The sequence below is a fragment of the Diadema antillarum genome, unplaced genomic scaffold (genome assembly GCF_040938485.1).
Source record: "Diadema antillarum isolate AM-2024a unplaced genomic scaffold, OU_Dant_1.0 seq00000481_RagTag, whole genome shotgun sequence".
Taxonomy (NCBI): Eukaryota; Metazoa; Echinodermata; class Echinoidea; order Diadematoida; family Diadematidae; genus Diadema; species Diadema antillarum.
This window is the reverse complement of record NW_027271445.1, coordinates 1,040,363-1,062,112: the sequence shown is the minus strand read 5'-3', so window position 1 is coordinate 1,062,112 and position 21,750 is coordinate 1,040,363. Positions and strand designations below refer to the sequence as shown.

Below are 21,750 nucleotides of genomic sequence, written 5' to 3'. Positions count from 1 at the left end.
AGCACGGAGGTTAACATTTTCCCGGTGATAAGTCAAATTTGGAGGCCATAAGCAACGAAGGGGTTGGTGAGCAGTAAGATGATCACTCCCTATTTGTCCAGCATAAAACTAGAGAGGAAAATATCCCACTAATGGCCACATATCATATGCATGATGAAATCTGCAAAATACAACAGGCATTAAAACCACTGTAAGGCATATTTCTAAACACACAATGTACCATGGGAGTAGAGCACTGTGTATGGTGGTCTAATTAGAATGATCATGGAAGATAAAGGGTTAACCTGAGAATTAGCATTCAAGCCTCATTTCTGGGCTTACAAGAGAAGTCTAGAAAAAACGCTGTTTACTTTAATAGCGTGAAGGGCTACAGAAACAAATGTATCCATGTGTGCCCATTTATCAACGTTCGCCATCAATTTGACAATTTCCATGCGCCGCCGTGACAACTGCCCTGAGGAATGCAGAGTATTTTGTTGTCAACAACCCTCTCTATCAAATCCCTGTAACACACTCCCTGTCAAATGCCTCCTCATCCAAAACAATCAATCCAACAAAACGAGATCTCGACTGGCTACAAATCTCTGGAGTCAGGGCAAAAAAAAAGAGAGAGGCTAGAAGAAATTGCATCAAGAATGAGAGCTGATACACCTTCAGAGAGAAAGGACAACACAAGATATTCGAAGCACTTACAAATATGAAAAGATCATTTTTCTCTCCTGCCCGGCAAACGAGGTGTGCTCAGTTTGCATCAGGCAGATATTACATGTTGTGCATGGACACTCAAGAGCATTCATCCCCACCGGACGAAAACTTGTGGGTGGAAAGGGGAATGCGATACAGCTGTACCATTCACACGGAAAATTTCATACGAGGACAACTGATTCGGTGTACTTATTGGGACCGGTTTATCACTCCAGAGGAGTTGGAATGTACCTAGGCTGGGCAAGAACATTTTGCAAAGAACTAATCCTCCCATTTGTTAAGGCAAACATTCACTAATTCAGCAGATGGAATAATAGCCATTAGTCTTGATTTTAAAATCTCACAATCAAAGGATTTTTAAAGACCAGACTGAGTGGAATAATACCCCTTTAACACTATGCATCCCCCAATCATACGCATAATAATGTGAACAATTCTATAAAAATTGTGTTCGTCCGCATCATTTTGGAACTTACAGTATGTTCACAAACTCCAAGCTTGGTTTGTGACATGGAAACATGAATTAAGCAGACAATAGCAGCATTGAAACAATGCAGATTACTCTGGTCCTGCCCCCATTTTACATCCACATAATGTGGATATTATCCAAACAATTGAGTTTATGAAAAGGGTAAAGATATGACAGGGTTCACAATCAAATACATTGTAGGCTCTAACAATGCCATGAGGGTGGAAATATGACTATTATTTTGTCCATCATTTCGTCTAAAATCACGAGAGTATGAAGGAAAAGTTCCATGAAGGGGTGACCTGTCATGTCATGATAATGTTTTATAATCCCAGGCACGCTTCACACTTCTGAGTTACGATTTGATATTATCAATCTGCAGTCCCAGTTCGCTGAAGTAACAAATGGCCTCCATTGATGTAAGTTATATCTCAGACTACCCACTGCAAATGTGTGAAATCAACACTTCGGAGAAATGTTCTTTTCACAAACCTTAAAGGACAAGTTCACCTTCAGAAACATAAGGATTGAGAAAATGCAACAATATTAGTAGAACACATCAGTGAAAGTTTGAGGAAAATTGGACAATCGATGCAAAAGTTATGAATTTTTTAAATTTTTGTGTTGGAACCGCTGGATGAGGAGACTACTACAGCTTGTGAGTCATATGCGTACAACAGTATAAAGAAAATATAAAAGAAAATTCAACATATTTTCACTTTTTTCGCATAATAAAAGAGCAATTGACTTACCTCTTTCTAAAGGCAGGGGGAATAATATTACCCATAACATTTATCGGTAACGAGTCAGGGGAATGTGTACTTTTTTCAAAAGATGGAATTTTGTGAAATTCTCTTTATATTTTCCTTATATTGTTGTACGCATGTGACATCTAAGTTATTCATACACTGCAGTAGTCTTCTCATCCAGCGGGTACTGCACAAAAACTTCAAAAATTCATAACTTTTGAACGGATTGTCTGATTTTCCTCAAACTTTCAATGATGTGTTCTACTAATATTGCTACATTCTCTCAATCCTTATGTTTATGAAGGTGAACTTGTCCTTTAAACATTTGAGTGCACACTGCTCTCAATACTTTTCTCCCAGAGCGCTCCCGGAAAAAAAAAAAAACACAACAACAACAACACCATTCCTTCCTTCACAGCTAAAACTGGCTCACGCACACACACACGCACGTACACACACACACACACACACACACACACACATACATACAACTCTTGATTGACGACACCAGGCCCTACTCCATTTACAAAGTGGACGTGTTGTGTCGCATGAATAGCTGCATTGATAAGGAGCCTGGGAAGAATGAGAGGGGCCGCCGGGCTAACGAACATACAACATGATACCAGTGTGTAAATCAGAACGGCTTGTTGCATTTTTCATTCCCTCCTCATTTTTCTCAGTTTCCATCCTAGCCCAGACCACCCCTCTCCCCATCCCCCCCCCCCCCCCCAACCCCATTTAATAGAACAGACATCTGTTTTGTTTTGCTGGAAGAACAAGCTCATCACCATGTACTGGGATGGGATAAGAAACAAGATGCTGAAAGAAATAGGTACTCTCAATTCCCCTCACTACAAAAACCTCACTCCTGATGTGTTCTTTTCCACATATCAGCGATAATATTGAGGTTTGTTATTAAAAAAAAGAATCAGAAATCAAAATTTCCAGGTGATTTTGATACATGGAAAAAAGCAAAATGTGTATAGACTTGAGAAAAAAAAAATCTGAAATCAGATTTAAGTCTACAGCATATTATGCCTGACATTAAAAAATATATATATTTTTTTGATATTATAGTAAAAAAGATGGAGAGAACACACAAAAAAAATGTGCTACGCTCAAATTACATGAGATGCTAAGATGACAGCAATACTCAGCATTATCTCTCACCCAGCAAAATGCATGCCTTTTAAACCTTGAAGTCTAATTAAAGGAAACGAATGGACAAAAAAATATGAATGATTGAAAAAATTTGAATCCTCACTCATATAGAACACATTGGTATCACAACATGAATTTGTGACACCATTTTAACTTTCAACCTTTTGACAAATGCCAAGCTACGTTTGTAAATGTCTACAGCAGACCTTGTTACTAATGACACATTCAGCACACATTCCTGTGCCAATTCAAAAACTCAGGGTCAATTCAAAACAGTTACCCCCCCCCAAAAAAAAAAAATAATAATAATAATAATAATAATAATTCATCAGAAGAATAGATTTGAGACTTGAATGTCTCATGGATAGCAATGTCAAATTATACAATATGTACCCAGCCAATATGAAGAATTTTTTTTTTATATCGTCACTGCTTGACACTATATTACCTTTAATACTGGTGTAAATGCCAAGACATCAATCAAAGCTCCACCTCACATACACAGGCACACACAGAGTAGCGACATTTTACAGCCTATCCATCCACACACAAACTGACGCACAAACTAACACACACACACACACACACGCCCAGACTCCCTGATGTGAAATTAATATCCCCAAATTAATCACATCGGGAATGGCAGGCATTTGAGAGTGATGTAATAAATTCTGATTCGGGCGAATTCGAACGGGGGAGGCATTAGTCTCACAGCTGTGTGGTGTCCCTGGTAAACGCATGATAGGGACCCTACCAAGAGAGTACTTGATGTCCCTTGTTTCACCAGCTAATACTCATCCCAACTTCAACTTAACCTAATACCAATCTCTGTTAATGTCCTCCCAGGTCCCCCCCCCCCCCAAAAAAAAAAAAAAAAAAAAAAAAAAAAAACTTTTCCACTGCCTTGAGACATTCCCCTTTTGTTTCAGCTAGTGATCTGAGGTATGATACGTGGGTCACTGTGTCGCTAAAAAAAAAGAAAGAAGAAAAGCCGAATCTCATTCAGTCTGAGTGAACAGTTCATCAGTTCTGACACATTTTCGGCCGCAGAAATCTAAGCAATTTATTGGCCTACGACTGATGGGAGGGCTCTATTCTCAGTGCTCCAGAGGTGGGAAATTCCCTAAAATGGAGCGTGACACGCTGGAGTTCAAGCGAGCACAAAGATGGAATCGTTCTGGGTCATCCCGTCTCGGCATTTCTCTCACTTCTCCTCCAGGCTCTCTGTTCATTTGTTTGTTGTTTGTTTGTTTGTTTGTTTTTGTTTGTTTTTGGGGGGAGGGGGTAGAAACCTGACTCCATGGGCCAACAGCATGGGACAGTGAGGACTAATGTCAAGGTCAGAATACCCCCCCCCCCCCCCCCCCCCCCCCCATCAGAAGATCTCCTCACATTGGGGATATTTTGTCTCGCTGTTGTTTCTCTGTCTGTCCAGACAATTAGACGATTCAGGAAGATGTACATTGGAGATCAGCAAGCCTATGTACAGTCACATAAGGGGAATAATTGCCAGGTCAAAGGTCTTTTCAAGTCCTCTTCTCTTTACATTCTATTGATTTTAACCCTTCGTAAGTCGAATTTTCTCTAAGTCGAAGCTATTTCTACAGTCCAAATAGATTCAACTTAGGCAAGATTGACTTTATATTTCTTCAACACTGACTACCCACTTTCGGTTATGCTGACATGAATCTGGAAGCAACAAGCCCAAATTACACAGGCACTGCTATCCCACTAGAAGTTAGCACATTTAGATAAGCATTACATATAGTTGAGGAATACTCTTATAAATCCACAAATTTCCATAACAAATTATCTGTGAGGAGAATAAATTTCCAAAACGGGAGCTGTCTGAGAGAGATTAAGAGATCAAGAGATTTGATAGAATCAACTACTAATATGTCTTTCAATACCCAAATACATGTTACTAAATTGAACTTCGTCTGTTATAGAGCTCAGTGCCGTCGTGAATATGGATTGATTCTGTGCTTTCAACAACAGATACTACATATATGATAGACAAACATCGGGTCCTTTTGTCTACAGGTAGTGAAAAGTGAATCCACACTTATCAGATTTAATATTTCACTAATTCCACCCTCCGTGTCATTTGATCACTGACGACTTATCCAGGTGCACAGCGATTTATCAGCGCATCTCTCTCTGCCGCGTTCTCTCCGTCCTACCGGGCTGCGCACCAACGGATGATGGGGCGGCCGGGAGATAAGATGGAGGGAGGGGATCGATAACTCCGCGTCTCGTCACAGGAGGTTGACGGCAGAGGAGATCATCTCTGACTGGACTTCCCTCCTTGCAGTCACACATCATTACAACATCCTCTCCCCCCCCCCTTCCTCCTCCCATGCCAGCATCTCTCTTTGCTGCAGCATATTAACCTCATCGTGAGGTCACCGTGGCAACGTTCATCTGGATAGTGGGGGCTTCTGGGGCCCCGTCTCAGCGGCCCACCGAGATGGTAAGTCTCCAATGCGAGTGGATCAGATCAGATCAGATCAGCTCAGCTCAGCTCAAATTGGCAGCTTCTGTACATAACTTCACTCCCCGACCCCAAGAGTCTCGGCTAACAGCACATGCAATACAGCTGATGAATCTTGATTCCTTTGTTTGAAATCATACTACTGAGTATCCCATATTGCACTCGTAATTAAATCAAATACACCTCCTAATCCTGGCTTGTGGCACGCACTTCCTTAAATCAAGCACCCATTGTACATCATTCCTTATCCACACATCTTGCTGCGCTGGCGATATTTTCATCAAACATTCATCAAAGATTCCGGGGATGATGTCAGGGCCCCCAAACCATCGAGTGTTGCCATCTATTGTGTCACGTTTCAATGTTCAAGGAATTAGCCACATAAATATGATCAATATTGCGCTTATTATAAACTGCAACTAATTTGCACAGAGGCACTTAACAATTTTGTGAGGACTTCTGTCCTTTAAATGATATTAAAAAGACAAAGCAAGAGGCAAAAATACTTGGTCTTTTGATGTAGCACATTCCATTCTTGTTTGTTTGTTTTTTCTTTATTTTGCTGAAATGCTGATACAGCAAAGACAAAAACTGCTTAGGTTTGTCAAATTTTTCTACACTACGCAATGCCATAAGTTTCATTCTACATTCCTCTCATTTCCCCAAAAAAAATCCGCGCCTATTTTTCCCCTCACAGAAATACGATTCTGAATTCCATTTCAGTCCAAGAAAGAAGGGAGATATATCCCCGTCGTCCATTTCTGTATGGTACGGATGAATCATTTGTCCCCAGGACGAGATTATTTGGGCTATCGAATCAACAGGCACTCAAAAATGAGACAGCCCCGCCCTGCACTAAAAGCCTTGTCAATCCCGCAAACTCCTGCTCCAAGTGACTGCATAAAGCACGCACCCAAACACACACACACACACAAAAAAAAAAACATACATACACAGTGCAAACATATGCACTTACACACATACAGACATACACACACACACACACACACACACACACACTTAGCAAGAAATCTAGGCAAACCCATTTCTCTTTTCATGCCCAATTCCAGCAATGTTCCTCTCTCCCTCTCCCTCTCTCTCCTTTTCACATTTTAGTATACACTTCTTTCTGTTTTCTCGCTAATACCGGTAGTCTCCCACAAGCAAGCTGACGGGAGAAATTTCTAGTCAGGAAGAGGAAGGCAGGTGCTTTCCGATGGCTGACGAAATATTCAGATTAAACACACAAAACAACACGGAGAAGGAATATTATCAAAAAAAAACAAAAAAACACCATACACACACACACACACACACACACACACACACACAAACACACACACACACACAAAAAAAAACCAACCCTCTTACCCGGCTGCCTGGATGGGTCCATTGATTGCATCATGGCTTGTGAATTGGGTGCTCCTACTGGGGGCTGTAAAAAGGGGGGGGGGGAGGGAGTAAGGGGGGGGCGAGAGAGAGAAATGGAGAGATGATGTTAGAAGTAACAATGAAATATACATACATACAGGCATGAACAACATTTTCAGGTACATCGTGTTTCACCTGCCTGAACAGATTAATCACTCTACATAGATGAATATGTATTACGTCCCCACGGCAAAACACACCGTATGTACACGTGTACACACACACACACACACAAGCAACATGCACGTTTTTCTGTACAATTTAATAATCTTTCACTGCACGATGATCCAGCATTTTGGTATATTCACTACAAGGCGTTAACAGTTTGCGTAACGGACCGTAATGTATAAAGCACTCCCTTGTGCCCCTACATTCACATTGTGGGAAAAGCAATGTCACAACGCAAGTGGATGCATTTCAGTTGATTTACCGTAAAACCATAAATTTTTGCATGTATTTTAGTTTTGCGCATTACGCGAGATCCAAAATTCGCGAAATCGAAATGCACGCGAAAGTTCTTGTCTGCACTATATGCATTGAATGCCAGTGACAATTCATGAAAATTTCATGCTGCTAAAAAAAGCCACCAGCTGTTATTAGCAAAAAAAAAAAAACATTTCGTGAAATTTCTTGCTTTACAATAGTCAGTCTCGATTACCTCTTGGTAAACTGCACCTCCAATTTACTACCCATCGTGCAATCGCATACATAACTACTCAAACTCTTCATTCAAAAGTCTGCTGCTCAATTTCACTGCAGACGAGTTTATACCAGATATATCTAATGTTTCATTAAATGCAATATACCTGAAATTACCTGAAAAAAAAAAATCTAAAAGTAAGCTTTGGAGATATGTACCTCGAAAGTTGCACTGTAGTGCACTCAATACGAAACATGACCAAAAATGCAAATAAGTATGATACAAAAAGAAAAGCAAGGCATCAACGGTTGTATTTGTACCAACACACCTCAAGGCTAAAACATCTAGTGAAATTTCTTGTACAAAAATCTCAACCGTTATAACTCAACACAGGTCCAAATTTGTTCCATTTGTCTGAAAACTCCTGATAAATGTGAGTGAACCAAGACTAAACCTGACCTTCTGTATACTTTATAACATTTAATACAAACTCACATGCAGGTTGCACAGAATTTTCCACTCTCTTTTTTTTTTTTCGTAACACACAAGAGGCGTTATGGCCATCCTGTTGAACATGTTGCATGGAAGGGAGAAAGAGACTGTATGTTTTACATGAAAGGACAAGTTCACCCTCATAAACATAAGGATTGAGAGAATGTAGCAATATCAGTAGAATACATCATTGAAAGTTTGAGGAAAATCGGACAATCCGTTCAAAAGTTATGAATTTTTGAAGTTTTTGTGCAGTAACCGCTGGATGAGAAGACTACTGCAGTGTATGAATAACTTAGATGTCACATGCGTACAACAATATAAGGAAAATATAAAGGGATTTTCACAAAATTTCATCTTTTGAAAAAAGTACACATTCCCTTGACTCGTTACCGACATATGTTATGGGAAATATTATTCCCCCTGCCCTTAGAAAGAGGCAAGTCAAGTACTCTTTTATTATGCGAAAAAAGTGAAAATATGTTGAATTTTCTTTACATTTTCTTTATAATGTTGTACGCATATGACTCATAAGCTATAGTAGTCTCCTCATCCAGCTGTGCCAACACAAACATTTTAAAAATTCATAACTTTTGCATCGATTGTCCAATTTTCCTCAAACTTTCACTGATGTGTTCTACTAATATTGCTGCATTCTCTCAATCCTTATGTTTATGAAGGTGAACTTGTCCTTTAACTCCCACAATTTCGACAAATCTAATATCAGGCTGATCCACAAAGGCAGTTCGTTAGCGGAGAGCCATTTCAGCCCCGCATCCAGCATCTAATATCTGGTATCCCCCATCTCTCCTATCATCTACACCCTACACATTTTGTTCATGCTTTTTTGTGAGTGTTTTTTTCTTTCTTTTTTTCTTTCTTTTTGCCATATGAATTGTTGGGGGAAATATGTTGGCATGATAATGCTTGATGGCCCCAAACTCTTTTGATGGCTTTGCTTTAATAGCTTGGGTAATTTACCCATCTCCAGCCCTTCTATATTATGTCTGTCCATAATTTGGAACCACGAAAAGGCACTTAGCAGTCAGCTCTCCCATTACTACTAATGGTGCATACTCCGAAGGGCCTAATCTACTTTCCACATAAGAAGCTCATATATTTCACTTGAAATCCTTTAAATAGCTCTCTCCAGCTCACTGTAAGTTTCAACAAACATATGTATGGTGCACAGGCTTTTTTTTTTTTTTTGCAACAAGAAAAGCCCACAAGAAAAACAACTTTTGTCTTACGATAACTACCCATCTTCCACAGTAATTGATCAAAGCTGTAATTGTCTGTTTTTTTCTCTCTTCTTTTTTTGCTTGATACAAAGAAAAAAAAAAGTAGCAAACGAAACTTTGTGCATTGGAATACCTGAATAAATCAATTGGCATATTCTCTACACAGCCCGCTCTCTACAAATACCTTGAGCTCTATAGTGATCAGTTGAAACACTTTAACCTTTTGACAAAAAAGGTTGGTTATGGCAAATGGCCTTGAAAATGTATTCTAGGTTTGTTTGTCTTTTTCTAATATCTTTCAAAACATTCTAGTTGCTCAACGGAGGAAACTTTTTGGCTCGAGACTGGCAAAGCAAGATTGCAATCAAATCAATATATGATTTGCTTTCAATTGCTGTGAGGTGCTCCATGCTGGCTTGAAGCCCCCCCCCCCCCCCCCCCCCCCCCCAATCCCTGGCTTATACCAAACCTCCAGACCCTAGAGAAATGATTGGCTGATGAGAGTCATCTCCTAATAGTGCACTCTGCATGGTGTATACACTGCTGTCAAAGCATCCTGGAAGACACTTGTTGTACAAGAGTACGTTGTAAACGAAGTTTCATCTCAGCTCCCCCCCCCCCCCCCAAAAAAAAAGAGAAAGATTGTGGGGATGGGCTCCCTCAGCAGAAAACCTCACCCCTCCCATTCACTAACCCTTGTAGGACCTCCATCCTCAAATCCCATTGACATTGTGTATAGATATGCTGCTCTTGAGAGTGACAGAGCAAGTGGTCACGTGATCAGTTGCAGGTGAATTGCAAGCGACACTCATCCCCCACGTGACTTTATGTCAGCTCAAACTTTTTGCTACAATAGAAACTCTCCTCCTTCCCTTATACCCTAACTTGCAAAAGTGGCATACCGACATTATATACCGTACGCATTTTTGGGTAACTCTTAGAGTTAAAGTCTGCTATCCAAATGACTATATCTGTGTAAATATATATGCTCATTTATATGTTTGTAAGTGTTTCTGTCTGTGTTGATCTCATTCTTTTCTCTATATATTCATATAGCTGTCTAATATATCTAACTATCCATATATCTGTCCATCGATATATCTATTTATCCATATATCTCTCCATCGAATAATGTACATATTCATGTCAAGATAAATCTTTATTGCATATTGGGTTCTGAAAAAAAAAGAAAGAAAAAAGTTTAAGATCCACCTTCTCAAAACACTTTCTGTGACTTTGAAAATGTGAAGAAAGGGTGATGATTCATCTATTCCCTAAAAGGGCTAACAATATCTCTCCTAAAGAGCAACTCACTTTTCTTCTCTGAAGCCTTAATGATGTACCACAAAAGAGAGTACACACACAGACACACACAGACACACACACACACACACACACACACACACACACACACACACACACACACACACACACACATAAACATATCAAAAGAAAAAAAAATGCACACACCAAAAGGGAGCTACAACAGCTCAAAGGCTCAAAAGCTGCAAAGCTACACTAATGATTGATGCTGAATGGATACACTGTGAAATGGAACCTCCTTTATCATGTCCGGACAAATAGGAAAACGGGCCATTCAAATATCCTGCCACAGTCTGCCGGGATGCAAAAAAAAAAAAAAAAAACAAGAAAGAAAAGAAGAAGAAAAAAAAAGAAATGTGCCGGTAATCGACGGTCATGCATCTCCAGCATGATTATCTCCTAAAATGCACTGCCTTGAATACGAGTTTCTCAATCCCGTCGTCTTAAAGTTTTCACTCCCAGAGACGAGAATATGGGGGAAGGGGGGAGGGAGGGGGGCTTGGCCAAAATTGGAACGATTCCCCAAGGTGCTGGTGAAATGCACTACTGACAGAGCAGCTCACTGATCGATCTTTGCCAAGGTAATAAGAGGATGCATTATTCAAAAGCTTTATGATTTAAAGATAACCGAGGGAAGGAAGAAAAAAAGAGGAGAAAATAAATAAAATCAAATCAAAATAAAAGTCCCTTTACTAGCAAAAGAGACAAAATACCACTCCATTTGGCAAAACAATTGCCTAACTATTGGGATGACTGTATGCACTTCCCTTCATACATGTTTATTTGCAACAACCTGAGCTACTGTGTAGCTGCTGTTTTCGTGAAGGTTTCATTTTTACAAATTTTGCAAATTACCGTTGGACCGCAAATTTAAGAACACACGAAAATGTCAAGGATAATATTGCACTTATGCTAGCCTCAGTGTCAATTCGGAAAACAACATCTCACAAAAATGTCTGTGAACTCCCCATTTGCAAAAAAAAAAATATATATATATATATATCATGTATTTAAGCGACAGTAACAGCTTATACAGTATGCCAGGTTTGCACATGTTGCTGTATGAAGCTCTAGCTAGAAGCTAACCCATACACTGCACTCTCTTCAATTCTAGGGCAATCATCTCTGCATGTTCTAATACTCTGAAATCATCAGTCAAAGATTTCTTTCTGTGTGTGTGTGTGTGTGAAACAAAACCAAATGGCATTGAGCACAATGTGCAGATGTGATCATTTCAAACTGCTCAGCCTATTTTTATTCATAATATACTTATCTAAAACACTTTCTTTTTGTTCGATATTAACTGAGTAATAATTTAGCAATTTTCATTTAGCCTGATGCTCCTTGCAAAATGATGAAACTCGAGTGCTTTAGAGCAAGCAGGCAATCTACAGGGAGTGGAAGTTACAGTGTAAGCTCCAAAATGGGAATTAGCAGCATAACAACAGCGTTGTCACCAAAATGTCTTGAGCACAATAATAAATGCGCAATAATGTGCTAGGAATGTTGGAAAAGTCTCAATTTTTCTTTCTTTTTTGGTCTGTTTTACGGGAAATCAGTTATTGGGGCAGATCTCATAATAATATACTTATATATTTGTGCGGTACAGAATGCTAAATATACAAGACCCAGGAAGGACAGACTGAGGATTGGAAGGGAAAGGGGGAGGGGTGGGGTTGGAGATCGCAATGGAACTTGAAACGTGTGCCTCATTTTCTTCCATCAATAATGGTTAGCTTAATCAAATAACTCCCCACTTCAATTATTTGCCGGTTCTGATTGATTGCAATCTCAAGCAAATTCGATCCGCAGCAATGGGGTTAGATTTACTTTTCCCCTCCGCGCACGGTATTCCCCCCCTTTTGTCCTGCTCTCTCCTCTTTGCGAGAGGTATCCGTTTCCAGCACGAGTCTACTCATTATTCTAACCTGCTCCCCTTAACGGTGACTCCGTATCCTTCATCCAGCCCATGGATCGCTAATGCCCAAGTACTAACTGTGTTCATCATTTGTTCCTTTTTTTTTCTTTGAGTGGTTACCACGGTGATGCATCCTTCCAGCCTCTTATTGCAGTTTCTCTTCGTTTCATTTTCTCAGAAGTTTATGCTTCCATAGTATTTACTTAAACAATGTGTGGTGCTGATGCCAAGATGGCTTAACATTTCTGTTTCCATATACTGCAAATACAAATCACAATATATGATTATGCACTGTACACTCAATCAAATTTCTTTAATAGCATGTATTATTCATCAACTAAGAGCTGTCCAGGATGTGCAGATTTTCAGAGGAATTTGCAGATAAGAAGATTTAGTTCATACCTGGAATTGCTGAAAATTTTGAAATTCTTTCCTAGATAGATGATTTATTTGTGACTGAATTCATTCATTCACTCGTTCATCTATGCATTTTGTTCATTTATCCACTGTTTCAAACAGGCTTTACGGGACCAGAGAGTCACCTCAGACGATACATTTCCTCAGCATCTGTCACCATCCAGGAGTACACGGCTCGAACGGGAAAACGTGTAGGTATCAATCACGACTCGGCCGGAGAACGTCTCTGCCATGTTTTGAAGGAATGAGGCCGGTACTGCCTTTGGTTTTTTTTTTTTCCTTTCTTCGTAGCCTCTACCGAGGCTTGGCCAATGCAACTCACCTCTCTGACAGTTTAATTTGTCTGCCCGACCATCGCCTAGCACCAGCTCACATGATCAATGTTGCCTGTCTCACTGAAATTGGTTTCAGTCACGGACCCTAATATTGCATATTAGCAGCCGGTCACATGATCAACCCCCGTAATCGGAGAGGAAAGTTTATACGCCTCTTCGGTGCCGACCATTACCGGATATGAGCAGAGCTCAAAAGCATGTTCTTCTCATATGACCTTTGGTTGATATCACTCTAAAATACAACTAAGATGTGTCCACTGCCCATCTTACTTTCACATAACTTTGGAAATGACTCGGTTACTAATAGAATTTTTCTCAGCCCACAATGTTTGATGGGTTATCAAATTCCCCCTTTTCAATCTGATCTCATTCCATACTGAAGTAATGATTGTGGTGCTCGGAGTCAAACTGGATCATCATCATCATCATCATCATCATAACGAAACACTCCAGAGTTCTATCTAGACACAGGTCACTCTGTGCAGTACTTAGTCAGTCACAGCTTTTCAGGTTGGGTCATTGCAGCATAACTGTCATCCTAAAGCAAAAATTGCATTCATAATCACTGTAGAAATTGTTCAAAATTACATGATTCATCTCCCGGACAACAGATACGTAAGTTATACAAAGTTCCTCCATTGTTTTCTGATCATTCGCTCATCTCCCACCTAGTTTCATATACCATAATGCCCAGAGGTATTTATCGATTACAGCAGCTTTCTTACAAATTACTTACTGTATGCCCCATGTATTTTGAACATATAATATTTTGCTAATCAGCACTGAAAGACTATTCTGTGAGTATCTTTGTGAATGTGAACCATAGTGGCAAAATTACAAAACTTTGTAATTGTCTTCCTTTGCAGCTCTTGTCATTGCATTTATCTGTAAACAAGGCAGTATATTTTGCCAGAAGTAAATTTCAAAACAGCAAGTCTCTAAACTCACAAAAAACAAGCCTGGCAAAATATATGGGGTGTATTGCAGCTCACTAGATTTGTATGTATCAATTTCACATTTTTACCCCCCCCCCCCCCCCTTCCATCATGAGGGGTTATTAGTTGTATGGTTTTGGGGGAATGCAGTTAAACATCTCACCACCACAGGAAGGGCACAATTTGAAATCCATACAGATGTGAAGCCCAGTAATGCACTCCTATAAACCTCTCCATTGTTTATATTTCTGAGCAACAGACAGGGATGGCATACGCCCTACCATGATTGACTGCAAGGCGTCCCTCACCGCTCCGCTCTAATTGCATTCACCGACTGCAAAGACGAGGAGCGCGAGAGGTGCTACAAGGCTCCGGACGGATGGAGGGGGTGGCCTCTGCGCCTCCTCCTCCCATGCCATCATCCACTCTCGTTGTTTGTGTGTTTCTGGACACTGCCCTCCCACGCTTCACCTTAAGGAAGCCATTCTTGAGGGTAATAGCCCCAATGTGCATGTCATCCACTCCCCTGGCGTTCCCCCAACTTTCTGTTATCATCCCGTGGCTATTTCGAGTTTAAATGTTGTAGCTTCATCATATTTCATGAAAACCACTTTGCAAATGACAGCAGCTCAGATGAAAAATCATTACAGATGGAAGGGGGGAGAAGGAGGAGAAACAAAAAAGAGCAAGGGGGTGCAGGCTACTGGTAAAATGTAAACAACAAAATAATAATAATGATAAAATAGAATAATTAAAGGACCTTTTTTTAAGTGGTATCAATGAACAGCTGGCATATGGTTGATCATCAGGAAATGGACCAAAAGATGTCACATTTCATCATCTGAATTATCACCCCTGAAAATCAACTCTTACAAATGTTCCTTTTCAATCACTTCTATCATCATGGGGAGGGGTATCCTTTACAGCAAACTGTTTCACTATCCCCTCAGAGTGACAACCAGAATAGACTCTTATCCTGTAGTCATGCTGCATCATTCTACTGATAATAATGATAACCTTTGTTGTCTATCAGTTACCTTTACATATACATAACTCCCTTATGACCATTCACAAACTAGGGCTGCACTGCATTAAAAGGTACCCATTCATGGAGGCAACCTTCTTCTTTGATAGGCAGGAGTGGATATTGGGAGATCGAAGCTCATGGTGGCTTAAGATGATGGTACACTGTACAATGGGGCTTGGTTATACAGTTGGATATAACAAAACCCTTTTTAATAGCAAAGTCATTTTTGCGGGTCCCCAACTCTTTGAATCTATTTGTTTTTGTACCCCGATATGATGACAAACCTGATATAACGAGGTACTTGTTACAGTTTGTAGGTACTTAAAATAATGAGGATCCCCAGTATGTGTCGTGTGAATGGGCAATTTGTGGTGCCCACGCAGTTTGTGTTACTCTTCAATGCAGCACAAAACAAAAAAAGAAATAAAAATGATTAAGGCACAATATGTTTGTTTAAAAGAGAATGAAGATGGCTTTGGTGTCACATGGGAAAAAGGCAGGATCCTCACTTTCATTTTCTGTTCTCACTCTCACACACAGAGGTACACCATATATTTTGGCTCGGACTGCAATCTCCACACAGAATTTTGGCTGCAACTCAAGAGGGCCTCCCCCGAGTAAAGAGAAATACAGACTACCTCCTTTAGCTTAGCGTGAGTGACGTGGATGAAGCACACCAAAAAGGTCCAGTAATGACCTGAAGGTAAGAATAAACATTCACTGCCCTCCAGAGAACGCCATCTCTAAATTTCAGTAGTCTCCATCCCGTGATTCTAACCCCCCCCCCCCAATCCTATCCCATCCCTTCCCTTTCCTCCAAAATGTCGATGTGGTGCTTGCCGGAGAACGGATCCGGCAATTACGCTTTACAACTACACTGTATCTTGATTGATAGATACAAGGAAGATTAGGCAGGGCAGGGGCACAATCATGAGCACTCATCTTCCGGGCGGAGTCCATCCTTATTACCCCTCTCCCCCTCCCCCCCCCCCCCCCTTACTCCTTGCCCGCCAGCAATGACGGCAAGGATTGTGCATCCGTGCACCTGTTTGCCTGCCCGCATCTCTTCCCTTCACCTCCTACATTATGCATGCCTCCATATCCCACTGTTTTGATTGTGTTGTCACATTGAGATGTCACCGGGTTGCCATGGCTCAGCGGATGCATGAATGCATTCTCGACACGCCAGATCTTAACCTCCCCCATCTCTCCCTCTCCCCCTCCCCTGCCACTCACCCATCAACTCCCAACCTAACCCTTTCCTGTCTCGTTCCATCCCCTTCTTGGTGCTCAGAAATCCCAAATTCAAGTCCACGCATAGGCACACTGCATATTTTTACAAATGGCAACAGTATGTTACAGTACTACGTCTTCAAGACCAAAATATGTCTACCCTCCATGGCATAATCCTCGGCCCATTGTCATTTCCCCTCTACCGTAATTGCGCTCATTCTCATTCCTCCTATTCTTCCCCCTATTTGAATGTAAATTGTTGCAGATGACATTTAAAAGAATGATGAATTTCTCCGCCTCCTCTACATCTTCTTCTTCTCTTTTTTTTCCCCTTAACCAACAATTTTAGGCACTTAAAGAGATCGTGTGTAGTATTCTGTAGTAGTCTAATACTTTATAGTTGAAGGGCTCGGGGGAAATCCATAATTCTAGTGCCTAGATCTCGCCCTGCGATGCTCTTAGATCCACAACGAAAACGAAACAGAACAAAATCCTTCTACACATCTCCAATCAAAACCCGGCAAAATAGACTCAAAGAGATGGAGATCTAAGCATTTCAATCAGATTTACAATCCTCCATAATTCACCCTCTTCGAGATGGTAAGTACACTTACAAATAATGGCCATATGCTTCAATCAAATTCTATTCTTTTTTTATCATCCTGACCAACTCTCAAATCAATTTCCCATTACCCGCCTATCAAATCAGCTGCACCCATTTAATTCGTGCCAAATGCGGCTGCCCTATCCAAGATTTCTGTGGATCTATCGATCCTTCCCCGACTTACAAAAAAAACCCAAAGGATAGAAGGTCCACAATATTAAATTGCACAGAACTATGCATTGCTAGTATGTCAAGAACTTTTTGAGCATGAAGTGCATGTAGGAACACTGCAATAGACTACTGTAGTACCACGTTATTACTAAAACATAATAATTTCCCCTCCCATCTCCCCCATCTCTTTTCTATGTGCCCAATTCTTGCTATATCTCCTCTTCTCCCACCCCCCACCCCCTTTCCTTTCATCTTTTTCTCTCTCTGAATACATGTACGAAGCATGTTATGATCCAAACTTCTGACGATTGATATAAATGATCCCCTAACAGCCGGCGAGTCCATCAGAATTTGGAGCCATTCTCTCTGACAACATGTTGATGTTGTCTGGCAGACAAAGTAGACGACCTACCCCGCTGTGACGGCAGCAGAGCACAATCAAATTGACCAAGGAAACAGATCTATGCATAATGACATCTTACATATCTCTGAAGCTTGAAATATATTCCTTGAAGTATTATTATGCCATACCAATTGAAATGGAGAATATGACAATTTTGATGAATATATATACAAACACGCCCAGATAAATATCAAAGAGGGTCTCTGAAGATAGGACAGAACAGGGATCACTGATAAGAATATTAAATTCACTGCACTCAAGAGTAAAATCTACCTGATTATCTAGTAGTGGGTCTTGTGAGAAGGGAGGACTAGTAAGGATCACTGATAAGACTCTTAGATTCACTGCGCTCGGTAGTAAAACCGCACTTATAATTTGGTATGATAAACATCTGAAGTATTATCCCCTCATATTTCTTCAAGTTGACCTCCAGTAGTTTCTCCGCTCACATTTTAATTCATCATTCTGTTAATTGCATGGATTCATTTTTACCATACATATCAAAGTACTTGCTTCCAGTCCATTTTCCAGTAATGCACCAGTATTTTAAGAGAGATAATCACTCCTGATGTCTCAGGGGAATTGCAAAAAGTTCCATGAATCTTAATTTGTATGGACGAGTATCAATGAAGCAAAATCAAATAAACCGTCTCCTTTCTAAATCCTAACCCAAATTGCCAAATGCATAAAGGAATATCAGAATCGATGTACAGTGTAGGTGTGTATTAAACATTATTAATCACAGAAACTAAGTTTAATGTAAAATTGTATTAATATTGCTGCTATTTTCCTTTACGGTATTACATGCACAGCATGCTTTAATTCCATCATTTTAGGACAGAGACACAGAAAATCCAAGACCTTTGCAATATTCTTTTCTGGATTTGTATGTAAAGGCACGGCTAGGAATATTGATGGGAACATTTCTTGTTATATCTTGACACTTGACTCACGATATGAAATTTTGCATTCATTGTCTCATCAAATGTTACCTAATTCTAATTTACTTCTTTTCCTCCATTCTGCTTTACAACCTCCCAACACCTTTCCCATTCACTTGTAAGCTGATACAAGCATTTAATACAGGTACTGTAGTGGACGGGGAATAAAACCTGTAGCTGTTATTCCAAATCTAGTGTCATTCGCTCTGATTCGTTTAGGATTTGATTAATTTATATTCAAGCTCCTACCAAAGGAGAGCGAGAATAATATTGATGTCTGTACCTATTCACAATAACATTGCCATCTTGACATAGATTTCATGTGAAAACAGTGCTTCTCTTGGGCACGATATGCAACGAGTTATGAAGTATGGGCAGATATTTTGGGCGAAGATTCTTCTGAACATCTACACTAACTACGCACACATCTTGAGAAATAATAACATTGCTCTATTCAACATCAATAACCAATTTCATTTCCACCATGCGTGCACCTGACACGGCGGCTGTATGATGAAATCATGTCCCCTGTTGTTGGTTCCCCCCCCCCCATTGGTCTCTTTTTAATCATATCTGAAAAGGCGACTCATTCCAATCAAAATCTGCTGTCAGAAGCACTTTGGATATGCCACGGTTGTGATCAATATTGCAACGATGTGGTCCAATGTGCATACATGCACGGCTAAAGGAGGGTAAAAAAGAAAAAAAAAAGCAGGGCCAATAACTTTCACTAGGCATCAGTCCTAAACATCTGTCACGCCACATTTGGCTCTCGTTCGTGATTAAACGTCTATTGACCATGTTCGTAATGTGAAGGCTGCTTGGCTTCATTTGATGAAATATCGCCCGTGAGGGGAAGACACACAGTCAACCTCAATTTTTCAATCTCTGCCCGAACGGAAGTCTGGACAGAAAAGATGCGTCAGTCACCGTCATAACTCCAAAATACTCCGGTATGATGCACCACAAATATTTGCTGGAAACTGAAATTTCTTTTTAATTTCCAAGAAATTTCTCTTGTATTTTGCATTGTTTACAGGACAGCATACCAGCTTATACTGCAAATCGAACTGCCACTCTGTTTAGCTCAGGATGTGACCACGTTCCTTAGAATTTTCTTCTTTTAGATGGTAAGTTTTTTCTTTTAGATGGTAAGTTTTCGTCGTGCCCATTAATGCATGCATCTCATTTCTTGGGCAAGTGTTACAGGATTACCACAAATCTATTGTGACGTATCTGTGATAAAAGCTGGCATCGACAGAAATCGCATCAAAAATTTCTTCTCAAAACTTTTGCAATGCATTTGCTGAATGGGGCAACTCACTTTGAAGCCAACTGTGCAGACTTCTTGAGGAAAATGCAATGAAGGAAAAAATGGCTTAAAATTTGTAAATTTTCTTTGTAAACTAAATCATGTTAAATTTACAAGACTTTAAATGTGCAATTAAAGTCCATATGAAGAAAACACTCTGTACAAAGTCCATATTTTAGAAAATCAGATTTCTTCTCTTAATTTTACCCTCTCTCTCCCTCTCTCTCTCCCTCTTTCTCTTCCTTTATCTCTCTCTTGCAATATCTGTACTTTAAAAGAGATGGTGTTGTTTTGGTTGAGATGGGGCTCCAGGGTTTTGTTTTGTTTTGTTTTGTTTTTTGGGGGGTGGGGTAAGGCAGTGGGAAACTACTCGTGAAATATGAAAGAGCATAAATTTCCAAAAGGAAATAAAAGTTTATGACATGAAAATCGGTTTTGAAATGGCTGAAAAACAAAACGGTCCTAATAAAAGGTGGGACCCATCTTTTATTAGGATCACTTTGTTTCTGGATATCTCTGCCATTTCAAAAGTGATTTTCATGAGAAAAAAAAACTCTCAGAATTCTTTAGAATTATATGCTCTTTCATACTTCGTAAGAGGTTTCTCATTACCTTAAAAAAAAACCTGAAATCCATTTCAACCAAACTATACCATCCCTTCAATCCATCTCTAGTTTCTTTTTGTTCATTGTCTTTCCAGCCTATCCCTTTAATCTATCTCTCTAGTTTCTTTCTCTTCATTCTCTTTCCAGCCTATCATTTGTTCTAACATCATCCTCCCGTGATTGTCTAAAACTCTACACACATCTAAACTTGTACAATGCTGTTTTTGATGGCTCATGCATGTAGCCAGGGGTGACCGTTTAAAGGCGTAATGCTGAGACTGCCTTGGTCAAAAGCAATTAAAACGTCAGCAGTGAACGCTTACTGTTTGGATCTCCACATGACAAATATACCATCTACGGGGAGACTATAAAAGCAATATTTTGCAGCTGATGCAATTAATTTGCTCAGCTGACAAGGGGCTTGAAGAATAACCCTTGGATCTTTCCAACGAAATCTCACGGGGATGTGCTCGAAAATTAATGGCCATCTGTCTCTTTGCTCAACATCTGTATAGGAAGGTAGCACAAGTGTATACACTATTTGCAGTTTTGTGGAAGTTGAGAGAGGAACAAAATGACATGCCCTACACTTTCCATCATCCTTCACCGACTATTCCCTCCTACTTAATCGCCTCACTAAAGATTAAAAATCAACCACGGTGCCCATCGCAGTTGTTTTTTCACCATTAACATGACATTTATGAGTGAAAGGTTTAAACCCATGTTTTGGATTTCTTTGGGTATTTGAGTGTATCCTGTCCCGTCAGGTAAGTAGGACGATCGAGAACCTGAATCCATGAATTTTAAAACAAAGCACCTCTTTGAATATTTCCTTAAAATCTATACAGCAACAAGTACTTTCAATTACATGAGTGCAGTCAGTGTGCATTGAACTTTATACTCCTCTATTACAATAAAGCTTGTGTCTAAGTAGCACCTCTCCTTTACTTTTTTTTTTTTTTTTTTTTTTTTTGGGGGGGGTCGATTTGTTTGCATTTTCTCTTTATAATTTACGGTGGTAGTCTTGTCCCAGCCTCATTCTTTTTCTCACAAGTGTGTCAATTGGGCATATCATAGACAATATTTATATGACTCCCTAGCACAGCCTAGAATGTACACTTGTACTCTCTCTCTCTCTCTCAGC

General features: G+C 40.0%; 1 protein-coding gene across 1 annotated transcript in view; it reads right to left on the bottom strand.

Moving 5' to 3' along the window:
* The window catches only part of LOC139733540 (single-stranded DNA-binding protein 3-like), a 175,873-nt gene that overhangs the window by 58,135 nt on the left and 95,988 nt on the right, over positions 1–21,750 (bottom strand). The window contains exon 7 of the mRNA XM_071644347.1: positions 6,950–7,013. Within this exon, the coding sequence (XP_071500448.1) occupies positions 6,950–7,013 (64 nt within the window). The remainder of the gene's footprint in view (positions 1–6,949; positions 7,014–21,750) is intronic.